Here is a 14,338-nt window from a genome sequence, read left to right as displayed (position 1 = left end):
ATACCTGTATGCATCAAGCAGCCTTCACAGAGGAAGGAGCAAAACATTTCTATGAATGGCAGATCCAACTTAACATACAGATTTTGTAAATAAATTTGGTGTTGTTTTCAGAATTGTTCCATCTGAACACCCCAATTCAAATAGGATGTTGGTACAGTATTTTGCAAAAATATAAAGACCAGGTAGATCGCATTTTATGGTTTTTAGAAACTTTTCACCAATAAAATTTTTGCTGTTCTTATAAAGTGGTAACATATATGCTGGAGTTGTACTTCAAACTACTATTGACTCTGCCACATACGGTTTTCTCTCTTTAATGGCCTTGTTCATGTGCAATTTGTAGTATTATTACAGAGATATTTGTATCCTAGAATTAGGATGGCATCGTGTTCTCGATGAGAAAATAACTGGAAAAAGAATTATTATTTAAAAGCATTCCCGTCCCATGACATATTTATAATGGATCAAAAAAATCCACATGCTCTTGCTGAAGAAGTGGAAAAAAAATGTGTAGTATTTTACATGAGAAAGGGAATGAACACATTAACAGCAGAAGGCTAGAAAATAGTTTGGTGTGTGTAGTTCAAAACCAAGAAAATACTCTACTCATCAATACTGATGAAAGTATTGGTTTTAATTAATTGACTAGGTAACAGTGTCATGAAGAAACTGCTCTTTGTTAGAGCAGTTAACAACTTATGGCTGACTGCATGGAACCCAACTGGAGAAGATTCATCTTTAGAAACTTTATATGCTGGGGGGGAACCCAAAACAGAGGACTCTATTGACAGTGGATTGGCAACTAAGAGATTTTAATTGTCTGTTAAATAAAAAAACCTCTTCCTTGGAAATAACCTTTATATAGCTTTTAAATGTACATGTACTCTAAGAATAAACCTTTTGGATGTTCTCCTCCTTTCATATTTCATGTTTTTTTCTGAACATGCTCCTAATTACTTTCTTTTATCAAAGATCAGTGTCTAGGTGATTTGATGTGCACTGAAGTGAACAGAAGTTATTCCCTTTCATTATTTTTTGTCCATTTTTTTCCCACATCAGAACGCCTTCATTGTTGAAACAACTTACTGTTCCATTTTACTGAATATCATAATAGGTTTGATTTCAAGGTTTCGTGTTTCAGTATAGACTGTATTTAACTAATGTATAAATGTGTAATACTTTTCTATAACCAGTCCTTCAAAAATAATAATAAATAAAAGGGGGAATATATGTCCTAAGCAACTTTAAAATTGGTGTTTTAATCTTTTTGTTCTTTAAGGCAGGAAACCACCTTTTTTGTCCTAACATAGAAAAATAAGAATAATTCTAGTTATCAAATACATAAATCTGTAAATATATTTTCTATCTGTTATAAACAAGGCACAATGCCAGGAATTGCTCAGACTCCTGTCCCTAACTATACTACAGATAAAAATCATGAATATGAAAACCTAATGTAGAGTTTGCGTGTGAGGTGACTATGTCCTTGTGATTATTTTTACAATAGAAGTTGACTAAATAGCATCAGGAGATAAAGGCTGGGAAAGGTGATAAAATTAAATAAATAAATACATACATTCCTGACAGTATGAAAGAATGACAGTATTGCAAGGTAAAATATTAGATATGAGAAATGTCAACACTTCTAAGACAATACCAGTCTTCCAGCAGTGTAAAAAAAAAACCAATGCTGGCAGGAGAGGAGGAATAAACAAATGCCAGAATTCTTCCTTGCTTTTAGCCAAGGAATTATTTTAAAATTAAAACAGAGTTGCACAGTCACTTTCCAAATTCTCACCTTAACAGATGTTTCAGGAAGATAATGTGGATTTCTCAGCTTAGTTGTAATATAAAAGCGGAATTCAGGGGCATACTCGATAGTGGAGTCTCCAAGGCAAATGCATATACTCCCTGACTGCTTAAATGTCTGTTTGAGCAAAAGTGGCTCTAGGATAGGATCAAGTTCTTCTCCAATATTCTCCAGTAGCACTTCAAAATAACATAAGAATTAGTAGGACTTTCTTGGGATTTGTATTACCAGTTGACTCTTCTTTACAATGCATATGTAGAATGCATATTTACAGTGTGCAAACAATAAAATATTAATTGAGGAATATCTAGAGATAAGATTACTGTTTCTTAGATTATTCAGCTGACTGAAAATGAATCAAAGAAATGTACCTTTAATTTCTTCTTCTAATATTATATCAATTTGAAAAAAGCAATTAAATGCTATCATTTACTGCTGCCAGTAGCTTAGAACAGCAGTTTTAAGGCTACCATTTTCAAAAAGGGAAGTAACAACAAATTAATTACCACATGCCACAGAAATAATTTTGGGTAACCAAGTCTGCTTCAATTTTCACTGTTATTCATGAGATAGTCAAAATCAAGAAAGAAATAATGGAGAATAAACAATCCATTTCTTTACTTGTAGTTCAGTTAGCCACTGAAAAACAGCTAGAGTTTTAACTGTGTTTTTCATTAATTTATTTCTATTTGAGGGTAATAAGACTACTTGCAATAAAGATACTACAGAGAATACAAGAATCATTACTAATCACAGCCTAGCAGTCTGGTATTTATACTCTTGAAAAGCAAAATAAAAACAACATTACTTTTTAGAAATAAAATTATTATAACATGAAAACAAAGAAATGGCAAATCTCATAAAAGAATTAAAAGATACATATTAAACAGAGTACTATATTGTATTGCATTGTGTATTGTGCTAAGAAGTATCTTATAACCTGGTGTGAGTATTTCAATTACTATAGTACTAATTTGATTCAAAATGAGAAAAAAATTTCTCTGTTTTCCTTAACTATGAGAGCATGTGATACTCACTGGAGTTACATTTGTTAGCTAATTATGCCCCCTCCAGGTTCTTCTGTAATTTACACTTTCATTAGTCATTGACCTACCAGGACTGCCAAACTGAATGCAATTTTCCAGTGTTGTAACAAATTGAGGGTCGGTGAGTTTTATTATATGCAAACTATTGGCTTTTTCCATATTCTTTATCCATTTATTTGCTTGACCCTGAGGATCTATCATCAGAGGCCATCTTCTTGCATTACTGAAAGGAAAAATACAATCTTTCTAAACTGAAATATAAGTTCTTCAAAAGTTTACCTCAAAGTACGCCTTAAGGCAATTTATTCCTTTTCATCATTAAAACAAAAGTGCATCAGTATGAAATCGTAGTAGGCACATACTCAGGTATAATCCTTGATGAGTTTAACTGGAGATAGATGAATCAAAGTTCTTTGTTTACAAAAAATAATTCTTTTTCAAATAAAGTACTTAGAATAAGACTTCTTACTTCCTAGAGAGTTTAATCACATTTAATCTTATAACACTTTCAAAATAAAAAGATCACACTAAGTTTTGAAATTTTGATCAGTTTTAACAACATCATGTGCATAATTGAGCATTTGCAGGGGAAAACAGATGTAATTTTCCACTGAAGAGACATTTTAGAGTTAGTATAAAGGGAAATATATGAGCAGATTCAAATGTATCTACCTTTTAATCCCTAATCTTTAAGCAGCAATGGACACAAAGAACTTCTGGATTTTATTTTTGGCAGATTCAGTTACTACTTCACAGATTTTTTTTTTTTTTTTTTTTTTTTTACAATATTGTCTACCACATGAAGTTATATTACCAAGGTATCTAAGACTAGTGACACATTTTAATGGGAATTACAATTACAGCAATAATCACCTAAATTAAAAAACATCTAAGCAGGCAGAAGTGAGAATTCCAAAATAAAGGTAGTCCTAAAAATCTGGATCAAGAGGCCCAGTCAGATTCCAGTCGTTCAGGAGATATAATATAGTTTACTACTGGAAGGAAAAAAACAGCAATACCTTTTTTTCCAGATTCAGCATAAAAATAAATCTTTTAGACTACTTTTAGGCCTCTATCATTATTACAAGTTAGCTTACGCACAATGACACTGACAAATTATTTATTATTAATCTTTTTTAATGAAATTGAACCTCTCTTGAAAAATTGTGATTCACAAATAAAACTTGCAATGTAAATGTGTCTGCGTCCATATTCTTATTTTCCTTAAAAATACTAAGATGAAATGCATGCAATTAGGTAAAAGACAATATAATTTTTTTCTGATCGTCAAACATACCTTTTCTTAGAGTAATGTTTTATGAAAGGTTTCCATAAATTGTCAACAGAAAGCGATAAGCCTTGAATTAGAAAAAGGTACAGAACAAGTAGTTGTAGATATAGCGTAACTTCTCAAAGACAATGCTCAGATAAACTTAGTTCAATGTCATCTAAGTTCTTACAGGCTTAATAGTTTTAAAATTGCTGGCAGGCAAAACTGTGTAACACATTAGCAACCTTGATCTTCTTTCAAGAGAGTAATTTTAAAACAGGTAAAGCACAGTTTAAGAAAGAGAATCCTTTATAGTCTCTGTTACAGTTTCTACTCCATAAATTTCTTATTAAGGACTATGTGTAGTTGTAAGGCCTATTTATACATTTGTAAATAAAATAAATCATAATAACATGCATGTAACCCATAATCCAAGGGTTCAGCTATCTGTGACTCAGATACAGTTCTGTGAAGCACAGCTGTATTACTCGATTATCAATACTGAAAATTTTTTTTAAGCAAAACTATGTAAGATATAAAAAATGAAAACCAAGCTGAAAGGGAAGTTGGTTGCTTGGCAATAGTGACTCACAAGAAGTTATGGAACTTGGGAAAGAAGAAAAAAACAGAGACTGTTTTTTGGTTTTTTGGCAACCGATATCAGATCTAGCAGCTTAGCAAGATCGAGTTTCAACCAGTCCTTTCCAAAATGCAACAGAAGCTGACATTTTCGTACCTCAGTGGCAGCCTTCTGGCACGCACAAACTTATAAAGTGTTCCTGATGTAGTTATGAGCAAACTGATGTTTAGCTTAGAAGTGTTAGTCCTATCTTGTATGCATATTAGTGAAAAAATAAGTCTGTAGTCAGAAAAAAAGACTGATCCTGCTTGCAGAAACTCTGCACAATAAAATGTGCCCAAATAAATGCAATCCCCTAGAATAAGGAATATATATGAAAATAGGGAGCACAAGCACCTTAGGTTCTTTGGACTGAAAATGGAGATTTTGGAAGCAAGATAGCAGAAGTTTAGGAAAGAAAGTTTTGGAAAAGAAATCTACCATGTGTGGCAGTAGCCTGAGATTATACATGGGATGCTACAGAGGTTCCTTCTGTGTTATGGATCACAAACTACACTTGGGAGTGACCATTCACCAGCTAAAGGAGGATGGCTTTCTTCTCCCTTGTTTAGATGTAGATATCATTTAAGAAAATGGGTCAACTGGAAGAGACCATGTCCAATCTACCCATGAAGGAAGAAAGCTTTCACAGGTAAAATGCATTGAGAGATTCAGGAAATGCATTTGTAATCCACCAGGACAGTGTAATATCTAAGCAATATCTAAGCAGACATTAAGCAAGTTAAAATGTGGGCTTTGTAAAGTTACAAGTATTTTGAATAATTTGATAAATACAGATAATGACAAATTTGGTAACACATAGGTCTAGAGAAGCAGAGGGTTCGAAATCTGAAGATCTGTCAGAAGAGGCAGTGGCATCAGCAGCGTCAGAAGACAATCTTGCAGTAGGTAACAGTGTTCACCAATGGATCCAAAGTGTACTGAAAGAATTGCTGACCTCCCAAATTGCTAGGTTGTTCAGTTGCTTGTGAGAACCCAAAGAGAGACCCCAAAGGATATATAGCCAGGTGATTTTAAGAGTAAAATGATACAAGGTGATATAGCAATTGCAAACTGTAAACTGAACGTAGTAAACATACATGTTAAGTACATTCTAAACCAGACTACATTTATATAATGCTCATAATAATTTTGCTTGTTCTTATTTTAAAACAGGAATTTAAGATTTGAGGAAACCTCAGCCAAAACCTACAGCATGTATTTTGTTTCCTAAATACTCCGAAGTTTCATTCACGTATTATTTTCAGCATATCCCATTTCAGTCTTACTGTACAACAGACAGGAAATACTTAAGACTGAATAACTAAAGAATGGTTCTCTGATAACAGCCAAACACACATAGCTTTCATCAACAACAAAATCCTTCTTTGTTGATGGGAATGACTAAGCAGTCACTGTGTATGTTTGCAAATTATCCTTGAATAGCATTCTAATTCTGCTTTTAAAAAAAATTGTTATAAAAAGCTTGGGTTGCATTTTATATGGTTCCTGGGGTCCTAATATAAAATTCATCTAGCCATAAAATCATAACTACAGGCATAATATATATCATCAATTTGAGGTATATTCTATCTCACATTTCAAAATTAAAAGCTATCATTATTTAGTTTTAAAATGCTAATCATCTTTCCATTAGCTAAAAGAGAATTTTTATCAAAGATTTGTAAAAGTCAAGTGTTAGGATGTACTGTAGAAATGTTGAATTTATTAACATTTGTCAACTGTTTAGCCTGAGTGATTGAATTATTAATACAGCAATTACCTTTAAAAAGTTACATTTACAACCATAATCCCAGCATACATCCTTCTAACTTCAGTAAGCATTTTTGCTTCCAGAAGTACAATCAATGCCAATTTTTGAAGTCAAATTAAAGTACGTTGAGGTTCTTTAGCTAGCGCATTAATTTTGTCATATCTGTTTCATTTTGCACTTTGTCACCTATCCGGTTGCCAAAGCTGAAGTATTATCCACACATATATGCTTCCAAAGTTTCACCTGATAACATACAATTTCAGTTATGTGTAAAAACCTAACATTCACTGTACAGTAAAAGAAGTATTCATTCACCAGTGCTATACAACATTAGACTCCTCAAACAGTGAGAAGAATTTTCATGTAAACAGTAGCAAAAATTAAAGATTTATATTAGTAAGTTTCTGCAGTAGCATACTGCAAAAAAGATGCATAGATGTTAGGTACATGTTATCATAGACTTGATAACCATTAACCTGGCTGTGGAAAAGAATTATAAGAATTATTTATTCATTACACAGAAAAGGGGACCAACAGACATGAAGTAAGTGGGTAGCAGTCACAAACAGAAAAACAGTTAAAGCAACATTGTTCCACAGTCAATTCAGCTTCAGCTGTGCTAAGAACAAAACCTAAAAGCTACAAGTCAGCAGCAATGCATCAGCAACCATACCGGACAGAACTGAGTGGTTCTTTGTTTACAGTCATAACAAACACAAGTCCAAATGAAAATCATAACTGCTTATGCAATCTCACAAAGTTTAGCCTATTGTAAGCACCCAGCTCTGTATTTAACAAAACTGTCAGGGCCATACATATCTCAGTCATCAGTAGGCATATTAATCTAAAGCTATCACTAGTAAGCTGTAGGTATTTCTAGATGTTAAAACGTTAAACATTAACACTGTCAGTTCCCATACTATACGTTGTCATACAAATCACTGATGTTTGCACTGATTGCGACGTTGATAGATTGTCAGATGAACTCTGCCCAGACAAGCGTAATTCTAGTGGTTGATGTGAGACACAGATCTGCGCATATTAGAACACCTCATAAGAACACAGAATCATCTTAAAAGTGAAAGGCAATAATATTAGATTTAGAGTTCATGGGATCCATATTTCCTTTCTATGAGGAATTTTGAGATTTCAGAATCTGTTTCACTTTTCAAAGAAGAATATCTTTAAACATGCAGAATTTTCAAAGATGTTTTAGATCAAACAATGTATCATTAGATGAAGTCAAAGTATTTTCTTTGGATGCTGCTTAAGATAATTACAAAAGGGAAAATTTTAAAAAAAAAGATGGGGGCGGGATTTCAAAATTAAATATAAAACCTTCTTCCCTCATCAGAACTTTCTTCAACTCGTGATAAAACTACTGTCATACTATCCACATGACAACAGGGAGCAACAATTGAAACTGCCACGTTTTTAACTATAAATAGTATTTAGTAAATTCCAGCACTCCAATGATGTAATCAAGTCTCTGCTATGAATTCATATTTTAATAATTTTTTTAAAAGTTCTTTGGGGACTGGACTGGGTGCAAGGAAGACTTTGTGGCACCCCATTCATAATGCCTACTTAAAAGTCCCTACACTAACCCAAAAATCAAAGTGCTCTCTGCTTTTTTCTAGGAATATGCCATGTTGTTCTGCTCCAGAAGGAATCCTAGGAATGACTGTTCTGAATGAAGCATTGACAGTTAGGGTAACAAGGCCCTGAGGAAAACAGACTCCAAATTGTCAGTATAGATACACCTTTCCACCCTTCATCCAGTATCTAAAATTATCACATGGATAAGGAAGACCCACATCTAACTCCCAACTGCCTGACAAGATGAGAATCCTCACCTTTCTGAAATCAGGGGTTACTGCAGCGAAGGCCTATCTCACCTTTTCTTATTGAAGCAGTTTAGCAGTACATAGAATAAAAGGCAAGAAACGGAGGAAGAAACTGGCAAGAGCTGGTTGGGATCACCCTCTGTAAGGAAGGGGATTAGAAATTCTCTCCATTCTAACTTTTTGCACCTCCTTTACCGCCTTCTGTAGAAGATATACATGGGCCTTGGCCTTTTGTTGGTTTTTTGTTACTGTGCCCTAGCAAAACAAATATTCAGTGCATCAGTGTACAAACCAACACTTCCAAAATGTCTGGGCTTTATACACTAAATATGTTACAAGCCTGCATGTTAAAATCTCCTACCAGTTGGCAACAAAAACTGGGAAACTGTTTATAGACAAGTAATCAAGACATTATCTATAGTATTTCGAGTGCCAGCTTAGGGGAAAAGTGTGTCATTCTCATAGAAAAATTAGCAAAATAATCTTCAGTAGCTCTTGGTAGCACCAGATGCCAGCATATTTCTTTAAAATTAGACCTTTTAACTTCTTAAAGGAGAATTACTTCCATATCTACTGATTATGCAAGAATAGTATTCAAAATTCTATTCCTAAAGCATTTTAGGATGTTGCAAACTGAATCCAGTGTGCAGCATGTTTGTAAAAAGGAAAAAAAAAAGGGGGGGGGGGAGGGAAAGGTATCATTATAGCAATCCACAGAAGTTAAAAAGGAGCGGAGTGAATTCACACATTTAAGAACTTTATAAAGTTAAAAAGTGTTATTAGTCTTTCTTATAAATTTAAACATTTGTCATGGCTTTAGCTGCGATAGAGTTAATTTTCTTCATAGTAGCCAGCATGGGGCTATGTTCTGGACTTGTGTTGAAAACACTGTTGCTAATGGGATGTTTTAGTTGTTGCTAAGTAGTGCTTGCACTAGTCAAGGACTTTTTCAGTTCCCTATGCTCTGCTAGGGGCACAAGAAGCTGGGAGGGGGCACAGCTGGGGCAGCTGACCCCAACTGACCCGAGGGATATTCCATAGCATATGATATCATGCTCAGCATATAAAGCTGGGAGAAGAAGAGAGAAGCGAGGGATGTTCAGAGTTATGGCATTTTGTCTTCCCAAGTAACTGTTACGGTTGATGGAGCCCTGCTTTCCTGGAGATGGCTGAACACCTGCCTGCCAATGGGAAGTAATGAATGAATTCCTTGTTTTGCTTTGCTTGCGCATGCATCTTTTGCTTTACCTGTTAAACTGTCTTTATCTCAACCCACGAGTTTTCTTACTTTTACTCTTCTGATTCTCTCCCTGATCCCACCAGGGGTAGTGAGCAAGCGACTGTGTCATGTTCAGTTGCTGACTGGGGCTGAACCATGACAACATTAGTCATTTTATAACTCTGGTTGTTAACCTGGATATACAGAAGAAAACTGTCTATAAAAATAACAACTGAAAAGCATGTTGAAAGAAGCTATTTAATGAAAATTATGCATCGTAATGTTTTTTCTTTTTTTTTTTTTTTTTTTACTTACGAAATAATGATGGCATTATCAATAGAAAACATGTCAGAAGGTAGTCCAGCAATATTCCAAGCTCTGATTTCCACTGGTTCTCCCAGGGTATTTGTTAAGGAAAAATCATCAGAACAAGGTATGTCTTTTGTTTTACATAGCAATACCCACTCTTTAGTTTGCATCTAGATAAGAAGAAAACAAATATTAACTGAAGTTCTGTAATTCACAAAATTTTCAAACTATTAAAAATGCACTTTACAACCCATTTCCCATAACAGTTGCTACATACAAGATCACTATACTTCAAATGGAAACTCATGCTTCTGTATGAAACGTCTGAAAATGTCTCTAAAAACATCTTTGTATGTGATTTCTATATATGAAATGTAAGTCTATTAGTCAGAGCCTTGGTATGATTTTATTTACCATTTCAGCAGTAGTCTCCTATACTATAAAATGAGTGAAGAACAAATGCACATATTCTAATAACAAAAAAAAAATCTTCCTTATTTGACTCTGAGGACACACATAATGAGCACTTGTCAGGACTTAACAATCATTTGGAGTCACTTCTCACTGTTCCCTGTATCATCTAACTCACTACAGTTGTGTAAACTACATGTTTGTGTAGTGCATAATAATAATGAAGACACACACCTTTGAATATGTAAGCCAAAAAGCATATTCCACTAGGAAGAATGCTTCTAAAGAAGAAAAACATATAGAAATAGCAAGTTCATATGAAAGGCACAATCTTGGATGAAAGCTACATATAAGGTCAAAGAAGTATGCTGTACTATTCTGAACTAAAAGTTAGCTGGCAAAGCCTCAAGCAACAAAATGCAGAAATGCAGCATTAAGGGAAATGGTCTAAGTGCTAAAGACATTCAGAGATGGTGAATGAAGGATTCATCAATTTGCATAAAACAAAGTTGATATTCCAACATATATCTTTTCCTCTTATGAAAAATGGGGGGGGGGGGGTGGGGGGGCAAAAACAACAATCAACATAGCAGCAGATGAAATGAAGACCTGCAAAAAAGTGATTATGCTGTCCAACAATTTCTGAAAGAGATACATAACTAATACGTGCCTGCACAATTATGAGAGTATGAATCCATACCTACTGCTGCACAGAGAAAGAAACTCTATGCAGTCAGACAGAATGAAATTACACTAAACTTTTCAGATGAAACCAGTATGTATTCATTTTTAGTGAATAATCATGCAGCTGTCTCTGCCTTTTATGAACGTCATCTGCACCTGTATCTACACTTGCATGGAGTACAGTTCAACACCCCTTAAGTTGTTTCACCAAAAGTACTCCTACCTACCCAGAGACAATATTATACACAATGCAAGTTTTAAGCCTAAGAGAAAACATTGTCTCAAAATTATGTAATTTGGAATTGTAAAAACTACTGACTATTTATTTACGCTATAAATACTCAAACCATAAACTGTCACTCTATAAAGTTTTGAAATAGTAACATCACAACATGGACATTATGAAGAAAAAAATAGTTTGAAAGAACAGTACAAAATTTTGTGAATAAAAATGGAAAAAGGAAGGATTCAAAACATTGAAGGAAAAGTGGCAATAATGATTCTATCCAAATTCTATATTCGAATGAAGTACATCGATTTTTTTCCTCTGCCTTAATCTTTAGCAATTTTTGATACCCTGGACCTGATTTTCAAAAGAAATGGGCATTAATTTCTTCAGCTGAATTCAGTGGCAGCTTCTGATGTTCAAAAACTTTCAAAGTCAGGCTTTATCATCCAAAAATTGTTATATCTAAAATCAGCTGCCATGTCAAAGTTTTTTTATTCAGAATTTCCATTTATTTCACTAAGATTTGCAGGCACAAATCTGCTATGTTATTGAGCTGCTGTATCTTTTGTCTCTTTTTGTACAGAATTACTCCACTTTCAGAACTTGCTTAACTGTGCTGCTGCATGAAATAGAAGCTAATTCTGTTTTCATAAAATCATAGAATTGTTAAGGTTGGAAAAGACCCTTAAGATCATTGAGTCCAACCGCTAACCTATCACTGCTAAGTCCACCAATAAACCATATCCTCAAGCACCACATCTGCCCTTCTTTTAAATACCTCCAGGGATGGAGACTCCACCACCTCCCTGGGCAGCCTGTTCCAATGCCTGACAACCCTTTCGGTGAAGAAGTTTTTCCTAATATCCAACCTAAACTTCCCCTGGCACAGCTTGAGGCCATTTCCTCTCATCCTGTCGCTTGTTACTAGGGAGAAGAGACCAACCCCCGCCTCGCTACAACCTCCTTTCACGTAGTTGCAGAGAGCGATAAGGTCTCCCCTCAGCCTCCTCTTCTCTGGGCTAAACAACCCCAATTCCCTCAGCCGCTCCTCATAAGACTTGTTCTCTAGACCCTTCACCAACTTTGTTGCCCTTCCCTGGGCACACTCCAGCACCTCAATGGCCTTCTTGTACTGAGGGGACCAAAACTGAACACAGTACTCAAGGTGCGGCCGGCTGTCAACCAACACCCGCAGATCATTTTCCTCCAGGCAGCTCTCCAGCCACTCCTCCCCAAGCCTGTAGCGTTGCATGGGGTTGTTGTGATCCAAGTGCAGGACCTGGCACTTGGCCTTGTTGAATCTCATACCATTGGCTCCAGCCCAACGATCCAGCCTGTCCAGGTCCCTCTGCAGGGCCTTCCTGCCCTCCAGCTTGGTGTCGTCTGCAAACTTACTGAGGGTGCACTCAATCCCCTCATCCAGACCATCAGTGAAGATATTGAACAGGACTGGCCCCAACACTGAGCCCTGGGGAACGCCACTCCTGACTGGCCGCCAACCAGATTTGACTCCATTCACTACCACTCTCTGGGCTCAGCCATCCAGCCAGTTTTTAACCCAGCGCAGAGTGCACTTGCCCAAACCGTGAGCAGCCACCTTCTCCAGGAGAATGCTGTGGGAGACAATGCCAAAGGCCTTACTAAAGTCCAAGTAGACAATATCCACAGCCTTCCCCTCATCCACTAAGCAGGTCACCTTATCATAGGAGGAGACCAAGTTAGTGAGGCAGGACCTCCCTTTCATAAACCCATGCTGGCTGAGCCCGATCCCCTGGGTGCCCCGCATGTGCTGCATAATGGTATTCAAGATGATCTGCTCCATGACCTTTCCCGGCACCGAGGTCAGGCTGACAGGCCCGTAGTTCCCCGGATCCTCCTTCCAACCCTCCTTGTCGAGGGATGTCACATTTGCTAGTTTCCAGTCATCTGGGACCTCCCCGGTTGACCAAGACTGCTGATAAATGATGGAGAGTGGCTTTGTGAGCTCCTCTGCCAGCTCCCTCAGTATCCTTGGGTGGATCCCATCCGGCCCCATGGACTTGTGAACATCCAGGTGAAGGAGCAGGTCGGTGACTGCCACCTCTTCAACAACTGGGACTTCATTCTGCATACTGTCTCCATCTCCCAACACAGGGGCCTGACAACCCTGAAGATGACCAGTCTGACTATTAAAGACTGAGGCAAAGAAAGCATTAAGTACCTCAGCCTTCTCCTCATCTTTCGTGGCAAGGTTACCTTCCACATCCAACAAAGGAGGGAGATCCTCCCTGGCCCTCCTTTTGTCACTAATGTATTTATAAAAATATTTTTTGTTATCATCTTTAATGGTGGCAGCTAGTTCAAGTTCCAGCTGGGCCTTTACCTTCCTAATCTTTTCCCTGCATAACCTCACATCCTTGTAGTCCTCCTGAGTCACCTGCCCCTTCTTCCAAAGGTGGTAAGCTCTCCTTTTTTTTCTTGAGTTCCAGCCAAAGCTCCCTTTGAAGTTAAGGGGAATTTAGGCCTTGAATGGAATAGGAGTAACCAGAGCCATGAGGTATTAAGTTACTGGCAATTGCTTTGAGAAGAAAAGCAACCAAAGGACTCCATGCTTCACACAGCAGTAAGTACTTTACAGGAGAATGAAGAATTTCTCCCAGGTCTAAGCAACAAAACTCAAAATCCTACAATTCAGTTTCAGTTCAACTTATGAATTCTATTAAAACATAATATACAAATACAAACTTTTTATTACAAGAAAAATTAATAAAATTTATATCATTACAAAACATGGGGACAAAATAACTGTAGATATTACTTGTCTGTAGCTGGATGTAAAGGCTCCTAGGTAAGCTACAATTCCTGATGAAATAAGTATATCTCCAGTCAAATTGATGTACTGCCTTCCCAGGTCCACAGCAGTCTCATGCCAGCGAGTTTTCTCACCCCCAAGGCCACCAATCAATTGTTCTGCTCGCTGTAGTTTTTTGCTGCATAAGTCAACCTCAGAATGAAAAAAAAAAATTGCTGATTATAATACATGATCTCTTTAAAAACATTTTAGAAATATTAAAATTATTCAAGAATTATTTTCCCACGCAGACGATTTCTTAAGTAATTTCATTGAAGAGAAAAACACCT

The 14,338-nt window shown here is 36.3% G+C and overlaps 1 protein-coding gene across 1 annotated transcript in view; it reads right to left on the bottom strand.

Moving 5' to 3' along the window:
• DNAH7 (dynein axonemal heavy chain 7) overlaps positions 1–14,338 on the bottom strand; it is a 122,273-nt gene that overhangs the window by 27,137 nt on the left and 80,798 nt on the right. Inside the window, exons 46-49 of the mRNA XM_075093902.1 lie at positions 14,016–14,201; positions 9,901–10,064; positions 2,925–3,079; positions 1,799–1,989 (exon numbers count right to left, since the gene is read on the bottom strand). Of these exons, the coding sequence (XP_074950003.1) occupies positions 1,799–1,989; positions 2,925–3,079; positions 9,901–10,064; positions 14,016–14,201 (696 nt within the window). The remainder of the gene's footprint in view (positions 1–1,798; positions 1,990–2,924; positions 3,080–9,900; positions 10,065–14,015; positions 14,202–14,338) is intronic.

The sequence above is a fragment of the Phalacrocorax aristotelis genome, chromosome 5 (genome assembly GCF_949628215.1).
Source record: "Phalacrocorax aristotelis chromosome 5, bGulAri2.1, whole genome shotgun sequence".
Classification (NCBI taxonomy): Eukaryota; Metazoa; Chordata; class Aves; order Suliformes; family Phalacrocoracidae; genus Phalacrocorax; species Phalacrocorax aristotelis.
The sequence above is the reverse complement of the archived record's forward strand: the minus strand, read 5'-3'. Positions and strand labels throughout refer to the sequence as shown.